Genomic DNA, 22,899 nt, shown 5'->3' with positions numbered 1-22,899 from the left:
GCGCATTTCATTAACCCCAATACATTTGTACATTCATTGAATTACCTTTGAAAATTTGGGTACAAAACTCATACTCTGCAACTTGAGGTCAAATTTTGCACTATGATTGTTTAATTGAGGTTAATGAACTATGCCATTGGGTTGAGGCCATTGTGGTCCATAATATTAACACCTACTCATTGTCTGTATCCGTAATATTAAGACTGGAGTCACGCAGAAGGTGTTACCTGCTTAGTAAAACAACGACCTGTAATATTTCCTATGCCATCCTGGGATATGAATAACGCTATGGGAATTAACAACATTCTATTTTTAACATATAGTAGGATTTATATGGAGATTTGCAACCGTAAAATGTAAATAATTAAAATAATGTTTGAAACTGGATCTTCCATCATGTATAAAGCAATAAAATTGATCTCTTTTAGCAGTTATTCTAGGTGACAGAGAACATTGAAATACTAAGTAACAATGAGATATTTACAGCTTATTGCTGCAATCTGTACATAACAACAGTGTGCTATGCCAGTTGAATTCCATACACCCCCTATGGAAGACATGACCTTAATCTCCCACACTGGGAGTGTGAATTTCAAAAGAGGTTACCTGGATGGGTTGCTCTTTAAGTCTACACCCACTTTGTGGGAGATAAGGTCGTGTATGGATTTCAGCTGGAATAGCCCATTGTCAACATGGGATGATGTACTGTACAGGATAGAATAGCCAACATGATTCCAATCCTTTAGGTAATACTACTACTACTATAGTTATCGGATGCTTTTAGTCGTTGGTGGGCACGGTGGTACAGTGGTATACGGGCTCAAACTCATAATCGGAGGGTTGCGGGTTCGAGCCCCGGTACGATGCCATCGTGTTATACACTTAGTCAAGACCCGGGACAAGACCCGCCTAGTAAACACAAAAACGTTTTAAAAGCGTTTTAAATAAGTTATATTTTGGCTTTTGGTTTAGGTAAAAACGTTTTAATAACATTAAAATGTCGGGTTATATAAAGGTCATGATAACGTTGTAAAACGTTTTGTATGAAAACACACTACAACAATATTTTTAAATGTTTTCAAAAAATGTTAATGTAAACTATTTTTGCAAACATTTTTGCCAAATATTGTGTCAATACTTAAATAACATTATGTTAAAATATTTGAACCCAATAAACACAGAAATGTTCTTAAAATGTTTTTTTCAAAACCTTTTAATAACATTTAAATGTCGGGTTATATAGAGGTCATGAAAACGTTTTAAAAACATTATTGAAAATATTTTGGGCAAACATTTTTCGCAAAATATTTTTTCAACTCCCAAAATAACATTCTGTTTAGAATGTTTTGTATCAAGTTTTCAAGAATGTTTTTGGAATGTTATTAAAACGTTTTTATACCCTTTATATAACCTGACATTTAAACGTTTTCTGTAAAACATTTTTGTTTGCTGAGCAGTAGATTATCAAAAAATGTTTTTAAGGTTATGAAAACGTTTTATACTCTTAATATACCCTTTATATAACCCGACATTTAAACGTTTTCTGACAACCTTTTATAACCTTTTGCGAATGATGTCGAAAACGTTTTGTGCTTGCTGGGTAACCATAAATAGGTATGATACTAGCGCTGAGAGTTAATTCAATGGAGTCTGGCTCAATGTCAAGGAAAAGGAGATCGGCAATTCGGAATTATTTATTGCTCCGGCATAACTTTACTTTAGAGCGGTTGACCGCCGGTTCCGTCCGGTTTCTATTGTTTTAAACAATGGAAACCGGACTTAACCTGACGGAACCGGCGTTCAACCGCCGGTCGAGGTTTGATTTCGTCCCTTTCCTTTTTAGTCGTTATGTCTAATATTTAGTAGTGCCGGGGCTTAATTCAGCATATTTCTAATTATCGCATATGCATATTTGCCTCCTGAGAGTAGCTATTTTGTTAACAGAATCGCAGTATCGATCATTATATTACGCAAGCCATGACGTGTTTATTATTTTCAATTAATCGATTTTGTCACATGTTCTAATGCTTCATAAATTTTCTTGCCTTTGCAGTTTTATTTTTGTTTCATTATTTTAATTTCAGTACTCGTTATGCAATATGCTATTCCAGTTGAAAACCATTCACCCCTTGTGGAAGACATGACCTTAATCTCCCACACAAAGGGTGTATATAGACTTTAAATGGAGCCACCCATTCGGGAAATCCCATTTGAAATTCACAATGCGTGGTGGAAGATTAAGGTCGTGTCTTTCATAGGGTGTATGGATTTCAACTGGAAGAGCCAAACACACAGAGATCAACAACATGAATATTCATCACTCTGCATATTCCACATCACAGTGTCATATAATCTATTCACAATGTTGTACCAATCGTATTATTTCAATGTTGTGGACCCTTTTTAATGAACCACTCAACAATCCTAATGTACCTAGTTTTCTTTCCGTTATAATTTGTTGAAGAGGGATTATTAGAATTTTTAGAACAATAAAACACATTGGCTGAATGTTATTCTGGAACCTTATAGGACCTTTGTAAAAATTACGTGTCATAGAGTGATTGCCCGTAAGTTTTTCATTTCTTTTTTTCATCTACATTAATTCTTGTCACACTTGTGACGACATTCCATGACTTCCCACTCTCCACTTCACATTGCAGCTGCCTCAGCGATGTTTGTCTTTTTAAAGACTATTCTTGTTCACAGATGCAATTTGGTTGAATATTCCAATCGGTAAAAGGGGAACATTATATTATTTCCTCGCAGAATTTTTCCTCAACATCTTCTTAATCTATTCGATGCCATGTATTCCCGGGTGTTTCTATCTGATTATTGCATGGACATTCTGTCCTTACATGATTCGATTCAGTGCTCCAATAAGTCAGGACAAAACTCGTTATCTATTGAACGTTTTCCCTCAAAACGGGTTCCGTCCGCCCAATAGAGTTTTCTTATAGTTGACCCCTTCCAGCCGTTGATGACGTTTTGGCTCGGCTAAATTCCATGCGCCAACTCCTGTCTCAAATCAGGCCGGAATTAGCGATTGATTGGAGTTAGCCAAGCCAAAACGCCATCAACGACGAGGAAGGGCCAATTAAGAAAACTAAATAAGATTCCGGAATAAAAATTTAGGAGAAAAACGGTAAGAAAAAATATTCAGATAATTTCAAGAACAAATACGTCTTGAAATGACCTGAATATTTTTTTATTACCGTACTTCGCCTTCAACTGCTATGTGTATTAACAACCTGTTAACGACAAAGATGTTTTGTTAGTTTTATGTGGGGAATGTGGCTACCTATCAGAAGATCATGGTTCTTTGCTAAAATGGTGACGGGGAAATCTTCTTTCTAAGATGGCTAACACCAAAACAATGGGATGTTTAAGCTTACATACCATTTAATGTAAAGGACTATATTATATGGGACTTTCAAAGCAAACGTATCATGCTATGTCTGCCTTTCTTCTCAGACATGTACAGTGTTTATTATTTTGGAATAGCATGGCCAAAATCTTTTCTTCTGGTAACTAACAATTCATTTAAGTTTTTGTTCAAACGCTTTCCTGTTACTGTTACTAACAAAACCTTTGCTCTCAGTACTTTCTTTTCCCTTTATAGCTCTCCTAAACCTCCAATGTTTAAACTTTAACCCCTTGAGCACTACCTGCCGAGCTAACATTGCCTCTGATTGGTCAATTACATGATATTTTCAGTTTAATCACCAATCAGAATGGAGCTTTGCAAATAATTCACCCCAATTTTTTTTGCGTGGTGAAATTATTCTAACAATGTTGCTGATTGGGCCAATTGATAATGAAAACTTCTTTTTGGCCAATCGGCAGGTAGTTCTTATGGGGTATATATATTTTAGTTTCAAACCAAGACCATTATTATGCTGTAAATGACACCAGTTAAATGGTTAGTTGTCAATCAACAAATAACGTGCTATTCTATTTGAAATCCATACACCCCCTATGGAAGACGTGACTTTAATGTTTACACAGGGGGTGTCGATTTCAAATGGAGTCACCCATTCAGGATACTCAATTTGAAATACATACTTCCTGTGTGAAAAATTAGGGTTAAGACTTCCAGAGGGTGTATGAATTTCAACTAGAATAGTCTAATGTTATTAATGTCGTCTTTTCAAGACTGATCTTGATCTACGAAACATTTTGTTGAGATCACACCCCTGTGCCTGTGGAAGATGTAGCTTAAGTCTTCCACAGAAGGAGCAGGCCAATATGGAGGAATATGGGTTTCAAATAGAAGCGACATTTGGGGATAACTTCCATTTGAAATACTCATTCTAGTTGTGGAAGATATAGGTACAGCCATATACAGAGGGAGTACATGGTTTCAAAATAATAACCCTAGCCAATTCCATTTGAAAAACATTCTCCCTCTGTGTCAGATGTTTCTCAAATCGTCCACATGGGTATGAGGAATTTCAAATTAAATAGCCCATGCATTTCCATCTCAAACTGTTTTTTATTTGTAACTGGTTAAGTTTTTCTACGTCAAACATAACATACAGTATTTTCGATCGACCTTATATACTTTTCCAAATAACCAACCTTTGTAAACCCTCTGCAATAACCTCAATCTCGATTGTGTTCCCTAAAAAATACGATTTATTCCGTATTCATCACGTGATAAAGGTTTAGGGGAGTTGACCGAGATTCAGGTTGCTGTAAAACCGCCATCACCGTGACTATGTTATTGGTTTCCACATTATAATACATTATTGGAGTGCATTATCAAGTATTATAGGAACTGCGACGCGGCAATGAGGTCAGAGGGAAATAGTAGTACCGGGGAATAGTACACCATTCCCTCATTAATCGGCCCGTTGACTGCTTTGCAAAATCTTCAACTATTTTTGGTCACATGATTCTTGTTTAACCAATTAATGAACGAGAATATATTAATGAAGGATATAAAAAAGGACATTCAATAGGTCTACTTACCCAATATGATAATTTATCAAACCATTTAACTGGTGTCATGATTTGAAACTATATTGTATGTTCTTGTCGTGTCTTGCAATGTCCCTACCCGTTTAAAACCGTTTTAGGCTTTTAACTTAACATTGCCAGTTGTTAATCAGAAATCCCGTGTATAAATCGGGAATTACACCTGCATACCCCTAGATTAGCAATCGTGACCACAATACCCACGATGGTAGACGCCCATACACTGTAAAACAATGGTACATTTTTACCCCACATTTGTTTAACTATGAACAACCACAAATCCTGGAAAGACGCAACTGTGTAAAATATTTTGTGTCATTGTGCTATCCCAGTTGACATTCATACACCCCCTAAGGAAGACATGACTTTAATCTCCTACACAGGGAGTGTAAATTTCAAATGGTGTCCCAAATGGTGTGGAAGATTACGGTCATGTCTTCCACAGAGGGTGTAATGATTTCAACTGAAATACGGTAGCCCATTTACGATGGAATTAATTTTACACATATCAGTTGAGTTGTTCATAAAGTTGAACAAACTTTGTTTAATAAAAACGTACCCATTGTTTTAACAGTGTATTATTTATAAAAACACCAACAAAGAAATGTAATGAACACGGAAACAGAATAAAACTTACATAAATTAATAATATTACAGATGTCTTTACGACCACCGAATTTTATTTGATTTTTTATTTTCTCCCTAATAAATAAGCTACATTCCGTTCAGTTGTTAGCTTTTTATGCCAAATTTTGGCGAAAAACTGTGAAATATTAAAAAGAAAAGCAAAATGAATAATAATATAATATGATGAAGGCACAGTCAGTGTTGCTATGCCACGTTGGTTCAGGCCCTATTTAATGTTTTATATGAACTTCTTTTTATTCATGTCATATAATTTAATACTTTTGTGAATATCAATTTCTTTTTTTCTTTTCTTTTTTAAATCAGTGGCATAGCGTGTGTGCACCGGGAATGATTAAGGGGTTGCTGGGTCTAAATGAGAGAACATCGGTCATTTTTTAGACTTTTTTTTGTCAAATTTGACTCTTGATTTAGTCCCTCCCCCCGTGCCCATAGGCCTCGACGCTACTCCACTGTTTTAACCATTGGATGTTGCCACAATTTCACAGTCTTTCGCAGATTTTGGTGGTATAAAATGCCCCCGTCCGTCGATCCGTTATCAAAAATCTGATTCACTCTAATTCTTTGTCTCTTAATACGCACGTGAACAACAGGACAGAAAAATATTGTGTTGGTGAACAGGTAAGGCTCTTACACAACTCTCCAAACTTCACTTAATTCTCACCTACTGCTTAAATCAGTAGACACTGAGGATTAAGCGATGTGAAGTCGTTGTGAACGAGGCTAATCGGTTAACCCTTTTTGAATGTCGTAGATAGTGGGAGACCCCAAGTAGACCATTTCGGTAATTCCCGAAGATCTTTGCGAATGTAACCGGAAGTACGTCATCATCGATGTGCACATCGTTATTGCGCATTATGCGCAGTGACGATCTGCGCATCGACAAAGACGTGCTTTGCAAAGGATTCTGGGTAATACCGACAAGGTGAATTAGAAATAGTTTTATGTTAGTTTTATGCGTAGATAGACAACCAACATATGGTGTTCAAAATTACCAAAGTTAGCCCAAAATGGATGCAGTGTTTTTAAACAATTCATCACACTACAGTACTTAGAAGAGGCAAGATGGAAACCAATTTAAGTGCCTTATGACAAATTTATAACACGTGACCCGACCTACATATGTACACTGGCACTTAAAAAGCATACATTCGAAAACGTTATCGGTCTTAATTGAAACGATCTACTTTGTAACATCTTGTCTCGTTTAATACAAGACTATGGTAATTCTGAACACCTTATGCCCACGTTATTGTCGAAGTGCACTCTTTACCACAACAACCCGAAATTGTTATTCATTTGTATAATGATTACGAATGAAACCACCCTATGAAGGCATTTCCCGGTGTATATTAACCTGTATTCAAACATCATCATGCAAATTATGTCCTCACAAGTAGAAATGCAGTATCTATAGAAGTAATCACTACACGATACTGTCTTTTGTTTTGGAAGGAGGCTAATTAAAACACCTGTCTCCTTGTTAATAAGGCAGTATAATGTTTGTGATTATTTTGTAGGTCGTGCATTTTTACTTTAGAGGGTAAAATAGGTTGCACTCACAGTGGCTAGCTCAGTACTATGTAAGACTTGCTCATCTGTCCATACTCGGTTCTTTAACCCCAATGCTTCTACATGCATAGTATGACCTGATAGTGTTTTGGGTACAAAAACGCATACTCCACAACCCGAGGTCAACTTTTGAGCTGTGTTAGTTGAATGAAGGTTATAGGACTTTAGCATCGGAGATTAGAGGATTTTGGACTCGTATAGTGGTTGTTGGAATATTTGACTATTATAAACTGGGCTAACGACGGCGGGTAATGAAGGCTATTCCAGTTGAAATCCATACACCCTCTATGGAAGACATAACCTTAATCTCCCACACAGGGGGTGTAGATTTCAAATGGAGTCACCCATTCAGGTAACCCCATATTAAATTCACACTCCTTGTGTAGTAGATTAATGTTATGTCTTCCATAGGGGGTGTATGAATTTTAACCGGAATTGCCCATTAGATGAAAATGAGGTTGGATCCGCACTAGAAAACGGCGAAAGATGCAAATGGATTAACGATTATGCCATGAAAGTCACGTCTTTATTCTGAAGAGTAAAATGTGTAAAATAATGAGTCACCTTGTTAAATCAGTATTCTCTAGTGGGGTTATTACCAATCATTCGGGTCAAGATGTTGCCATTTTATAATGCAACCAGCTCCTTCATTTATATTTTTACAGCATTTCTAGACATTCACCGAGTTGTGCACAAAAAAAGCGCAATGGTCGTTTTTCGTGGTTTTTTGGTTATTTAAGTTTCGAGTTTATCTGCTTCCTATTTTTATTAATGCCTAAAACAACAAATTTATTAATGTTTATTATTGGACTTCGTGTGGATTCCTAATATTTTTGTTTCGAAATTGACTTTAAGGAATTTTCCAACCCTCAACCTCTTCTGAGCTGTCATGAGAACAATTTGCTTTTAACGAACTGCCTCCTTTTTTCTCACAAAACAGGTTCAACCTGTGACTTTAAGTCATTTGCACCTTTCAAGTTTCTTGGGCGGAATGAAAATGCCTTCGAAAAGAAGTGACACATTGGGTAATAATTAGTGGCATGTCACAACATAGGGTAAAACTCAATGCACTTACTGCGTCCTATATGGCTAATTATCAAAGTACCTGTTAAATGCAGTATGACGGGATCCGAGCAGCACCATGCCTTGCTCACGCACTAATGGCGTATGTAATGCGTATTATCTCCGCTAGTCTTCTCTTGTTTGTGTTTCAATGCACTATCATTTATGTTCATCTTTCGGTCTGTGTGTCCGTCTTTCCAAACTATGTCTACTTTTCACTGTATTTCTCTTTCTCCTTCTTTCTTCATGATATGCATGCATGACTCATATGAAAAATGTGTACATAAAACATATGGGAAAATTGGGTAATTATTTAAAGGAAGGAAATATTCTCTACTACATCACGTCCCAGTAAGACGCGATGAGATTTAACAAAGAGCCGTGATCTTATTGGGGTTATTAAATTGATGGGCTATATTTATGGTACATCGGTATCATTCTTTTTATTATTTATGGTGCGCCTTGGTTAAAATTACTTTCTGTAAATCATATTTTATGGGTTCTTTCTGATGCAAAAACACTTCACTTACGTTGTAAATATATCTCATGCATGCTGTACATAAGTTTTTGTTAATAAACACCGTTTTATTTCTGTTCTAACTTTGTTTTTCAGTTTTTATGTTTTACTTATTACGACTTCACAAATTGAAAGTTTGGGAAAATCCCGTCAGCCTTTGCAATTGAACCGTACACTTCACACCGACTCGCACATCGTTACTGCGCAGTTCACTGTGCGCAGTAACGATGGTCGCTAACGATGTGCGCATCCACGTGACATATGTGGGGATAAATTGCAAAGGATTGCGTGATTTTCCGAAATATTCAATTGCATAACGGTTTCTTTCATATACTTTCAACTGTAATTATTTTATACACCAATAATCATGTTTATTTGTTTTCACTTGATCCCAAACAACCGGTCTTTTTTTATTTCTATTTTCCAAATCGCTGCAATTTTTCAAATTTTATTTTCATACGTTCATTCTTTCAATATTCAACATTATTCTAGAACTTTTTCTAAATATTTCCTAATCCGAATACGTAAAGAATCCTATGTAACCATGGTGACCAATCATATAATGTGTTTTAACCTGTTTGGTAACTATCAAGAAAAAAACCATAATATTACTTTTAAAAAATCATATCAATGAACATCGTTCGTATCTAGTGTTAAACACCCCTCGCCTGAATCATAGTATGATAATAATATTTACTACCACACCATTTATAATACTAGAAACCTTAATGCTACGCATTAAATTGGATCTTGTCCTAATCACCTAATATTCATATTTTATTCCGTATATGGTATATGGTCACGTGATAAATATTTAGCGAATTATGGCAAGATCCAGCTTAATGCAATAGTACTTCCCTGTATAATATACCACAATTCAAAGCATGTCTTGATATGTAATAATATACAGTCTTATAGTTGCATGTTTTTCACTTTAGAACGACGTAGACTGTAGAATATAGATGAATTGAATGAATTTAATATGAGAAAGAGTGCATGATAATAATATAGATACCTTGTTATGCATTCACCACACTGATCATGCAAAGTATGCAAACATTAAGACAATTTTGCAATATTTCAAAGGAATCATGACTTGTATATATTTGTTTCATAATACTGTGTAAAAATATAAATGTAAAGATCACAATAAAACGTGCTCGTCATCATTTGTACTATTACTGTTAATATTATGGAATTACGTTGTTTTTATTTATCATGTTCCTATAAAGATCTATTTTTTATAAATCATTTTGACTGCAGTAACAAATTAACTGCAGTTATAAAACTTCAAAAACTTCAAGAATGGCAAACCATTGAGATATATAATACACACATCCACACACCCCATGCCTACCTCCGTCAGGCCCTATCGCGGCGGCGTCCTACTTTACCCACAACCCAGACAAACAAGTATGTCTATGACCCACAATCCTGTTCGTTTTTACCCATAATCCTGTTCGGCCGCGAACCGGCACAGAGAAGTGGCCGTGCGGATAGGTTAGGAGACTGGCGGATTTAGTCTAACACCCCACACGCAATATTCAGCAGGTGTACATGACTTTAATATTTATTAGTTGTTTTAAATATTAACTAAAATGTCGTAATTTTTAGATCATTATACATCGGTGAGCGTACGTCGTATGTCTATGGTATTCAATGGGTGTACAGCACAGTTCATTACCTATTGGGAGGGACATACGCACACCGACACAAAGCAAAATTGTCAAGTTAATTTGCACACGGCAATTATTGTAAATGTGTAAAATTAGCGAATAATGGCATAATGAACATGATTAAACCTTGTCTAAACCATTTACAAGATCATTCAATTTCCTTTTAGCTCATGAAATTGAAAAGGAAAACAAAATGTCAAAAGAACTTTAAAAAAAATTAAAATGTTAAACCGAGTGATAATAATAGGGCCCAATCAAATTGGCTTTATACGTTACACGTACCTTAAAGAATACGCCTCCTTTTTCAGCCAAATTGACGACTTAGTCAACAATGCAATCCCTATAGCATACCTCATATAGTGAGACAGTCAATATTGACATCCAGATACCATAGACGAAGGTCACTTCCTAACAAACACAAAGTTATCCCATATAACTCATTAATCGATCAGGGACATGTACTGCCTCTTCCACGACCACCTGTTTATGATGCGACTTCAATGACAGATATAAAACATTAAGGCAGGAACTTAAGTTATGGAGTGGAGTAAAATTTCACACTATGTTTACGGCCGCGGTAACGTACAGTACTAGGGCATTGTCAATACTACAGACATGGATTGAATTGAGGGACGAATCTGGCCCTAAAATTGATATAACAACCATTTATAAGTTAATCCATTATTGCTCCTCTGTGAAGAAGAAAACTTTAAGGTAAATTTATCTGGTTATCTTATTTATCCCTCGGAAGTATTATATGTCCTAGTTAATATCAAGAAACACCTTGACACCAAAAAATCCATGCCATCCATATAAGCTCTACAATAAAAAAAAAAAAGATCAAAAAAAAGCGAACTAACACCTGTTGTATGTACAGCAGATGTACATGGAGCTATATTGGGCTATTCCACTTGAAATTCACACACCCCCTGTGTAAAACATTACCTTAATCTCCCCCACATTAGGTGTAAATTTCAACTGGAGTCGCACAATCAGATATCCCCATTTGAAACTCACACTCCCTGTCTGGGAGATTAAGGTCATGTCTTCCATAGGGGGTGTATGGATTTCAACTGGGATTGCCCATTGTATTAAAGGTATTGCCGATTCTTCTAAAAAGGTGCTGGCATTTAAACAGGCATGGTGGGTATAATTACCGTATTTAATTTAGCATATCACTTCATATTTTCAGAACAGCATTTTATTTACAAATAGAGTGATTTCAGATTGACATTTGCTCATACATGTATTACACGTCCTACTCATGCACTCTCAACAAAAAAATTCAAAAAAATATAATAAAAATTCTAAAATTTTTGGCATCGATGGGACACCATAAAACTAGCTACTAAAACTAAAACTAAATATATTAAACAAAAATAAATTTTAATGTCATAGCAAAATCGACTTGATAATATTTATCAGAGACAACATAACCTATCCACCTGCGACGGCTGAAATATAACAGCTGTTTTTGATTATCAAAGTGTGCGTCTTATCTCTCTCCTCGCTCATCGATCATACTATAGGGTGGTTAATAGCTCTGTCGTAAACGCATCAAGAAAAGAAAGTCTCCACTACCTGTGAGTGACCATAATTTTGAGCATGATTAATTTAAAGCAATACAATTGAGATGACATTCCCTGAGTACACTAATGTGATATTCTGTCCGCACCAAATAGTCGTGCGATAGAATCTTTTTATCTTCATTCACCTGTGAAGAAACGTTCTTGAGCACGTGAAATAGGAAAATGTTTTAGAATTGCGGTTGAACCGCATTCCATTATTTAGAACAATAGAAACTGATTTCAACCGGACGGAACCGCGCGGAACCGGTGGCAACCGGCGGTTGAGTTTTCAAGCCGTTCCTTACACAAGTATATTAATTGTGCTCAAAGTTATATGGCCACTCACGGTATAGTGGTGACTTTCTTCTTTGATGTGTTTAGTACCGTACCCAATTTCCCATCAAATTCAGCTTTAAAAAACCGGCTAAACACAATAAATTACATCAACAAAGTAAAAAGGGGCTGTAAAAATAATAAAAGAAAGTGGACAATAATCTAACTGATCACAAACAGTTGTAAAATAAAGTATTGTCGATAAAGGGAAAAAAGAAGAAACGCAAATGGTAATCCAGGCACAGGGAAGTCTACCTTTTAACAGCGCTATGTAACCCCATGGGTACTATACAATGCCCCTGATTGGTTAATTTCCTGATATAATCATCTTTGTAACCAATCAAAATAGAGCTTTTAGATCTCTGAGCTTAATCCCCTTCATCCCTAGTGATTATTTTTACCATATCTCTGATTGGTTTAATACGTGATAATTATTACCTTCTTTGTGACCAATCAAAATAGCCGATAATTTAGGCGGTAGTGCATACCCCAAGTGGTTAAACGAGTCTCAACATTTACAAGTTGCCCTACTTGCAAAGCAAAGCACCTGAATTGCACTCCCCGTTGCAGTATGTGCTCTTTAATTTTAATAACCACGCTCCTCAATTTTAATGACCATTTTTACCATGTCCTATAAATGTTATTATAAATATTCACCAAATAGAAAATAAATACAGTACACTGAACCATTTTTATACAAATTTAATGTTAATTGATTGAGTAAGCTTTGTATTTGATCAAGATGGCTTGAAAAAACATGAAAGGGTCCACTTAAAACTGCCACTACAAAATATTGTCATTGACATTATTACAATCATTCAAAAGGCGTTTAAAAATCTGTCTGAAACGTCCATTGAACGACACTGGATAATTTTGACATCATTTCGAATGTCATTCAAGATACAGAACTCGGACATTTGAGATCAATTTTATCTGATTATATTGATAAAATTTCACACCTAACCTTCGGTTACAATGAAATAAAATAATATAAAAAGTTGTCCAAATAACAGACGTGCATTATATTACTATATCTAGTTAAGGAGTCATACCCCGAGCGCTTGGTCAGTAACCCTTCTGTAGGACACAACTCGGGCGTATGAAACTTAATCCACTCGCCACGTACAGTGAATATTTCAAGTCCAAATATCTGAAAAGTACTTTTTTAATAAGAATTTGGTTGAAATTTGCATGAAAATTAACTCAAAATAGTTACATTCCAAATAGTGGTTCACGTGCTCTCTATAAACGCCTTTAACCCCTTTAAAGAAGTTTTCATTATCAATTGAACCAATCAGCAACATTGTTAGAATGATCTCACCACACAAAAAAATTGGGTGAATTATTTGCAAAGCTCCATTCTGATTGGTGATTAAAGTGAAGATATCATGTAATTGACCAATCAGTGGCAATATTAGATCGGCAGGTAGTGCTGGGGGGGGGGGGGTTAAACTAATCTGGGAGTGTTATTAGGAATTTCCGGTAAGTACGGAGTCAACTATAGCAAGCCGTCCGCGCAAAAAGCATGAAAATGGTTAACGTAGAATAAGTGTGTACTTGAAACTAAATATTATATCAACATTACTACATAAATATTCCTCACCTTCTTCGCTCAACGGTACTTGTTTTGTAAATTTGACATGAATGACAATATTCTGTGGATACTTCAAGGCTGAATTACACTTGAAGTGTAAATTGATTTTTTTAACTCTACCTCTAACGAAAACTTGAAATATAATGTGATAAAGTGGCCACTTTGTCTTAGAGTCTGTATCAAACGGAATAAGTACAAATATTGGCAATGATAAAAGAACTAAAGAACGTTTTTTGCGCTATAGACGAATCCAACGAGCCAAGTGATGGTCAGAATTCAGTCGGCCATTACTGGTTCCCGTCTGCACCAAACTGGTGTTGTGACTGTCCAATTGGGAGGATTAAAGCCGCTTAAAAATCGACGTTATGTTGTATTGTGTTGTAAACTTTCATCATTCTATTGTCTACTTGTAACACGGGTGATGGAATGCAGTTTAAAATCCCCGCCAAGGACGCATCATTTCATATTTTTGGTGGGATATACCCGACGGGGACCCAGCTATGGCTGCCATTGAGGTTTAGGAATGCGTGAAATTGGATTCGTCTATAATACAAAATTGTCCAGTTACACCAGCCAACGCCATGCAACAGTGACCAATGTAAGCTTGGCGTGTCCCACAAATACGCACGTGACCATTTCGGTGAGTGAAATAAAATTTGGAAAAAAAAACACACACACACAAACACCAAATTACCTATTACTTGGCAGTGCATAATAATCAAAAGTCTGCCAGTTCAAAGATAGGGGCCAATGTGATATATACTTTAAAATCATAGTTATTATGATATTGAAATACAGATTAAGAAATCCATGAATAATAAATTTGATGGGAATTTCTTTGGGTCAGCTTCAAAACCTTGCCTACAGTTATTACGCGGCAGCCGGGTGGCAAACCCGAACCAGACGCTGTATGCAATCACCATTATTCTACGTGGTAATATGTGACGTGTCATGTCAAAAGGAGACACTTTTGGGCAGGATCATAAATGGAGAAATAGCCAAAAATCTGCCCGTGGGTGATTTTTTCACAATTTGGATTTTTGCACATTTGTGATGTTATTAATGTTAAAAATATTGTCAGATAGTTTTAGACCGGAATATAACTGGCATCTTGTATTTTTTGACACATTTTTGCAGGCAATTCCTACTCTCAACATTGTCAATAATATCTTTAAAGGCCGATATCTCAGTTTTCAATTTTATAATACCATAATTTATGAACTCAATATCTTCACTTAGGAATGTCCGATTTCATTGGAAAAAACGGCGATGTGGAGCAAAATATCTCTTTATTTAAGATATGTAGAAACCTCAAAATTGATAACCTGCCCAAAAGTGTCTCCTTTTGACATGACACGTCACATATTTGGGTCAATGTGTGTTATGAGCTATCTATGAGCACAAGATGGTACAAGGTCTTCCCAGCATACACCGCGTCTGCATTGTCCTTGAAAACTTGATACCAATTTCTTTTAATACGTAAAACGGTTTGCAATAAAACAGCAAAATCAATGTGTCTAAAAAACTTAGTGTAAAATAGATAATAGATTAATATTTATCAACGTTCGTGTATTTTATAGACACAACTTGTTAAAACAAATTAACTTTAGCTATAGTTGCCGGCAGTATACACGCATACTCAAATCAATAACGATGTTAATATGAAATTAAGCTGGTCGTACAACGGCTTTCGCAATACATAAATTCGCCCAGTCCCATTTCCCAAATATGAAATTAAGGAAAAAAATTAATTTCAGTTTGGCAGAGGTGGGCCTCGAACCCACACCCACAAAATATGTCAGCGAAAACCCGCCCACTCGGCTATTTTATAAAGATAATCAGACTTCCCTAGAAAATGTAATAATTAGCATTAAAACCAAGTTGTTTTTACGCATTTTAAAAACACTTTGGCCCGATGGCGAAAGCCGCTGTGAGCTGGTCGTAAGTTGGGGATGTTTTCATTCGCTAGAAAACAAATTATTTAATATATAAATAAAAGAATATAAAGTAGGGGTGAACATCGCGTTGATAGCTAAGATAAAAATGATTTGTTTCATCTGCAGTATGAGCGTGTTGATACAGATGCAAATTTACCCTAAATACATCATAAACACTGGCCGGATGGGCGCCAATCAACTTCCGCTTTGCCCATGAAAAGAGCCCAGGCATATTTAAACGTACAAATGAGCATTCTTAAGCTGAATTTACTGTGAATCGGGACATATCCGGGCTGAAAGGAAATCTTAAGAGTAAGGTCAGAAGGAATCGGATATTTTAACAGGCTTCATGTCACAAAATAGTTTGGGATTAGTTTATCGTTATTTAAATAATGATTTCCCAAGAAGAATAACACACCTTAGGACAGGTGGTCGTTTGAGAAAAAGGTGGCGCTCTTTTAATTCATAATACTGGAAATAATATTGTCCACAAAATACAGAAAAGTACCTTAAAAAGTAGAGTGTCCAAAACCGGCTTAGCTATTGGATATTACTTTTTTTAAATACCATAAAAATGTTTATTTTCCAATACCAGGGTAACCAGTAAATACAACTTCTTAAAATTACATGTAAAACGGTAGACTTTCTAGTACCAGCTTAGCCACTAAGTAATTCTTAAAATTACCATAAAAGGTAAACTCTCCCAGGCTGGCTTAACCTGTCAATGCTCTTTCTTTAAAGACAGATTTTCAACATTGAATTAATCTTCTTACCATTACTAAAACGGTAAAAAACTACTTTTTAAAATCTACCTTAAAGGTAGACTTTCCAATATCGGGTTAACCCTTAAATACCACTTCTCACAATTTCGTCAAAAGTTAAAATGTCCAACAACGAATTAACCAATCAATTCTACTTTTTAAATTTACCATAACAGCTAGATTTTCCAACTCTGGGTTAAACATTGAATACAATTTCATAAAATTACCCTAAATTGTAATTAGTCCAATAAATTTACATTAAAAGGTAGACTTCCCAAAGCCTGGTTAAACATTCGGTGTTATTTCTTAAAATTACCTTCAAATGTAGATTTCCAACACCGAGTTAACTACTGAATGGTACTTTTTAAAAGTACATTAAAATTATATATTTGTCAATATCAGGTAGATTTTCTAATACCGGGTTAGCTATTTAAAACTACTTCTTAAAATTACCTTAAACGGTAGACTTTCAGGCTAATCATTAAAAACTACCTTAAATGGTAGACTTTCTAATACCAGGCTAATCATTAACATGACCTTAAATGGTAGACTGTCTAATACCAGGCTAATCATTAAAAACTACCTTAAATGGTAGACTTTCTAATACCAGGCTAATCATTAAAAACTACCTTAAATGGTAGACTTTCTAATACCAGGCTAATCATTAACATGACCTTAAATGGTAGACTGTCTAATACCAGGCTAATCATTAAAAACTACCTTAAATGGTAGACTTTCTAATACCAGGCTAATCATTAAAAACTACCTTAAATGGTAGACTTTCTAATACCAGTCTAATCATTAAAAACTACCTTAACAGCTAGGTAGACTTTTTAATACCAGGCTAACAATTAAAAATTACCTTAAACGGTAGACTTTCTAATACCAGGCTAATCATTACAAACTACCTAAAACGGTAGACTTTCTAATACCAGGCTAATCATTAAAAACTACCTTAACAGGTAGACTTGCAAAGACCAGGTTAATCATTAAAATTACCTCTTATAATAACCATGAAAGGTGCACTTTTCCCCACATGGCTAACCAATAAATATTACCTCTAAAAACTATCTTCAATAGGTAGACTTTCCAACTCCTGGTTAACCATCAATGCCATTTATTAAAATTTCCTTCAAATATAGATTTTCCAACACCGAGTTAACCATAGAATATTATTATAAAAAGGTAGACTTTTCAATGCCAGTTAGCCATTAAATACTACTTTTTTTGCCGTAGAAACGTATTATTTTCCGACACCAGATTAACTATTAAAATTATACGTCTTGATAATATCATAAAAAATAGACTTTCCCGTATCGGGATAACCATTAAATGTACTTTAAATTAAACCACAAAATATGTATTTCCCATTAAATTCTACCATCAAATGGTAGACAGTAGACTTTCCAAGAACAAATACTATACCTCGAAATGTAGATTTTCCAACACCAGGTATTACCGTAATTGAATACTACTTCTTAAAATTACCTTTAAAAAGGCTGATTTTCCAACCCCTGGTTAACATTTAAATGCTTCTAATAAAAATTAATTTTAAAAGGCACACTTTCCAGCACCTGCTTAACCATAAAAGTGCTACTACTCAAATTTGGACTCAACCCAACGCTTTAAAAAAATGTTAACCGGGGCATAACAATACGTGCCCAGCCAATATATCTACAGAACAATTATGAGACTGCGAGTTTGAATTCATAGTCAAGAATGGAATACCGTATGGAGTTCAAATGTGGCGATGCACAACCACTCTTGTACATAATGTCATTATGCATCGCTGACTATGAGGCCATCCATAAAACAACCATGACAGTAGTATTTAACAATAACGGCATCATTCATCCGCAATTTGTACACGAAATCATAACATCACGACTTAAATTAATCAAAAAATAATAATGTGCCTACTCCATTCATGGAATTTGGATTTGATATTAAAAAGTTATAATTTTCTCGATTAAAATCAATGATATTAAACCCAGTTAGGTTCAACTTCAGGACAAATTTATTCATTATCAGCTGCAATAATATTTCACTGGTTAGACATTGTGTAGATGAAATATATATTTTTGGAAAAATCCCGAAATCCTTTGTGACTGAAACCCTAAATACGTCACACAGATACAACCATCATTACTGCGCACAGTGATGTGCGAATTAGTAATGACGTGTTTCTGGTTACAACGCAGAGGCTTTCGGGATGAAACGACACGCAAAATCTTAATCATGTAATGTCATAAGTAATAAAGGAAAAGTCATCACTGTCACGAATAAAATTGATTTTTAACATGAAAATTGCATAAATATGTGGATGACGATTAAAAAAAAAAATGCATATCTACGATTACTGCCTTCCCATGACATGATGGTAGAACGATGTATCTACACGCAATTAACAAAATATATACAGTATTCTTCCATGGTAGGACATATTGTTATAATAGAAACATACATTGATTCTGTATAATTAGAATCCTCGTCCGAATCGGCGAAGCAATTTCCGAAGAATATAGCAACACTAGACATTTTAAATATTGAAAATGACATATGAAATGAATTCAACATTTACGTCCCGATTAATATTGGTTTGACAGTCATATAATATAGGTGAGCATGGCTTGGTCCTATAATTGGTAATAAATACACAATTAATAATGAAAGTCATTCTATACGCTGGCGAAGTGACGTAATAAATCGGATTAACTACCATATCAATAGGTGAAAACAATTTTGAATATATCGTGCTGCACTAACTTACAAGCAGGTTGCACTCATCACCTGTGTATGTCTTCAATCATAGATTGAATATAATACCGGTCTTTTCAAAGATACTTATCTTACAGGTGCGAGTGATCAGCATGATATGATTCAATGCAGAGGTGCCGCGTGAACGTACCAGTGCAGCGCGGTATATTCTAAAATTGTTTTCACCTATTGCTATGGTAGTTAATATGATTATTACATCACTTCGCCAACGTATATATTTATGTCCAAAGCGTTTGGGTTATACCACAGATACTTAAACAAACACTCATCTCTTACGGGAATCAAACAATAATGATAATCTCTGGTATTTAAAACATAAAATAAATTCACAATAAACATAAACAGGTAGATCTCACGAGTACAATGTCCTTCAACCCTAACGTGTAAATTCACTCCCTACTCCCATGTGTTTGGGTATGAAATTGCATACGCAACGATGTAAAGGTCAAATGTCAAACTTTCACAGATAATGTGGGTTGTTGAACAGCATTGAACTATGCCATAAGAATTGAGGTTGTTTAGGATCAAAGATATAATAAATAGGTGTCATGTTAAGCAAGAACCTTTTGGTAACGGAAACTCCTTAGAGACCCAAACACCTGCTTATTTAATGACAGACATATTTTATTGCTACCGTCTAGTGGTTATCTTACTGCTCCATGAGCATGTATGAGTGATACAGTGCGCGATGAATTTGGTTGATTTCAGAAAGCTCCCGGAGCACACAATGCACGAGTAATTTAAAATGTGTTGCAATACTTTTATTCTGACATGATGACGAATGTAAAGTACATATTTGTATAATATTCTGCTATACCAGAATATGATTTCAGTGTTGCTCAAAACGTCTGCTTCAAAAATATAACATTTAGTTCAGAAGATTTGAAATTCTCATCAAATCCTATGTTGACATAATATTTTTCAGTCGAAATATCATATAAAAATTTTAAATTTTTATTTTTTTATAAATCTGTGGAGTGTGGAGACATATCTTTGACCTTTTCCGTAAAAGAACTGAAAAAATGAAGCCTAAAGCACTTCGTCATAAAAAGGTTTAGAAAATGGCTACCTGATACCACCATGTAAAGCGCATGCCTTCTACGATTTCCAAATGAAATAATAAGTAGGCAATATTAGGTGAATGTGACAGACACGACTAGTAACATATACATAGCGATTCTAATAAACTATGTACGCTCTGCCTCTCTTGTTCTCTACTCATTAAAATCTACAATTTCTGTACGGAGTAGAAATTGAGATGCGCGTGACGATTTGAATTTCACCGCCCGACAAGAGTCCCATCATTTAACTCGGATTCGGATTCCAATGATAAACTGGGTGGTATAATTTGAATATTTTATGAAAACATTGATAGAATGAATGTGGAGTAATTTCAACGTTATTATTATATCGTAACCCAATGTTGGCTTGTAAAATGTATATACCGGTATTTGTTATACAAAATTATGTCAGAAAGAATCTCATTTTAAGAAGTGCTGAGGGTCATTCCGTCTGATTAATTACCATATAAAGCACAATGTCAATCAATGAATCAATCAGTCAATCAACTTATGTCAAAATGGACTGCGTGAAACCCTCGGAATGTGGACATAATGAAATAATATTGTAATAATAATAATAATAATAATAATAATAATAATAATAATAATAATAATAATAATAATAACACTAATAATAGTAATAATAATAACTTAATAATAATACAATAATAATTTTAGCGATCAAAAGGCACAGCACAAAATATCGTTATTCTCAAACTCGTTAAGTTGTTCTCAAGCTATCGACGAACGTAAAAAAATATCGCAAACAAAATTGTAATTTGGCTGAGTTGTGGGGATCGATATATATAAAATATCTGTAAAATCTAGAAAGAATATGAAAAGAAAAAAATACTGAATGTAAAGCGTGCAAAATGTTGGATCATTCAAGCAAATAAGCACGTAACGCAGTTGATATACTGCGCCAATAAAGTATCCTTACACTTGGAAAAATAATCACAATTTCAAAACTGAACAATATTTGGGTAAATTTGTATTTTTAATAGATGCACTAACTAATCCTGCACATTATGACACCACATTGAATCCAATGTGACCTCAAGAAGTAAAGTTTCAAGCAATTGAATAGATTTAACGCAGTTTTTATTTCAGTTACTTTCATTTTATTTGTCAGTTCTTTTGTTTCAGTTTTCTTTTGTTCCTTTTGTATTAAATTAAAGCCAAACGCATAAATTAGCCATTCACCACTCTCAAACCAGATTTGTGCCCTGTGGCGTTTTGAATAGGCCAGTTTGTCACTTTTCAAACTGGACCATCGTCTAATCAAATGCTTGTAACTTTACTTCTTGAAGTCACATTGAATTCAATGTGGTGTCATAATGTGCAGGATTAGATAGTGTATCTATTAAAAAAACAAATTTACCCTAATATTGTTCAGTTAGGAAATTGTGATTATTTTTCCAAGTGTAAGGATACTTTATTGGTGCAGTATAATTATGTATTTTACACTGCAACGCGTCAATCTGTGAATCAATCGATGAAATCTAAACTACAAATGTAACGTATTTAAAAAGAATAATGGTAGTGTAGTAAAATATTTTCTATCTAAAACAAATGTGTGTTTTAGAATTCTACACGTTATTTAGCTCCCGAAGACTACAGGTACATTAATCAAGGATTAATATATTGTATCGGGTAATTTAATCTCGCCAATCGCTTGCAAGTGATTTATAATGGTCTGCAAGTGCATCCCGATCTATAACACCTTACTTAACCGGGTACAAAGCTTCCGTTATCCAGAACTTGATTACGGGCTTGCTAAAAGACAGAAAAAGCGGACCGATATTTTAGGCACTGATGTTTTTTACACTTAACAGAAAACAGTTGTTTGCCCTACGGAGATTTGTTGCACTTACGATCGAAAATATAACACTTGTTACTAGTTAAAAATAGGGAAATGTATCTATGGCAGAACGCACTCATGGAACGTAGAAGAACATAAAAATAATGGTTTAAGAAGGAACCCTTTTGGTATGAGAACCCGCCGACCACAAATTAAAGTTGCCTGTCGGCGCAAAGCATGCAGCAGAATTCAATCGTCCCTTAAGCTACAGTTGTAGTAATCCTCAATTTGGCAAATTCATTAAGTGACATTACATTAAGTAACCACAAACATGTCTTGTCTTTAGGTCATTTGCAGCACTTACTTTGTACGAAGAAAGTACTTTATTTCAGTAATTGCATGACATGCAGTATGTACATGTTATCAGTTTATTGGCGACACATGCGAATAAGCAAATGACGAGACTACTTAACCCCATGAGAACTACCTGCCTATTGGTCAAAAGGAAGTTTTCATTATCAATTGAACCAATCAGCAACATTGTTAGAATAATTTCACCACGCAAACAAATTGGGGTGAATTATTTGCAAAGATCCATTCTGGTTGGTGATTAAAAT

At 35.0% G+C, this 22,899-nt stretch overlaps 1 protein-coding gene across 4 annotated transcripts in view; it reads left to right on the top strand.

The window, feature by feature from the left end:
- Positions 1 to 22,899, top strand: part of LOC140170431 (kelch-like protein 20) — a 187,237-nt gene that overhangs the window by 160,573 nt on the left and 3,765 nt on the right. For 2 of the 4 annotated variants that reach the window (XM_072193805.1, XM_072193802.1), the window contains one exon: positions 6,216 to 6,243. The exons of the other annotated variants lie outside the window; for them this stretch is intronic. In XM_072193805.1, coding sequence (XP_072049906.1) covers positions 6,216 to 6,239 — 24 coding nt within the window. In that variant the 3' untranslated portion in view covers positions 6,240 to 6,243. The remainder of the gene's footprint in view (positions 1 to 6,215; positions 6,244 to 22,899) is intronic. 4 annotated transcript variants of the gene reach the window in all.

Source organism: Amphiura filiformis, chromosome 14 (genome assembly GCF_039555335.1).
Source record: "Amphiura filiformis chromosome 14, Afil_fr2py, whole genome shotgun sequence".
Taxonomy (NCBI): Eukaryota; Metazoa; Echinodermata; class Ophiuroidea; order Amphilepidida; family Amphiuridae; genus Amphiura; species Amphiura filiformis.
This window is presented reverse-complemented; position numbering and strand designations above follow the sequence as displayed.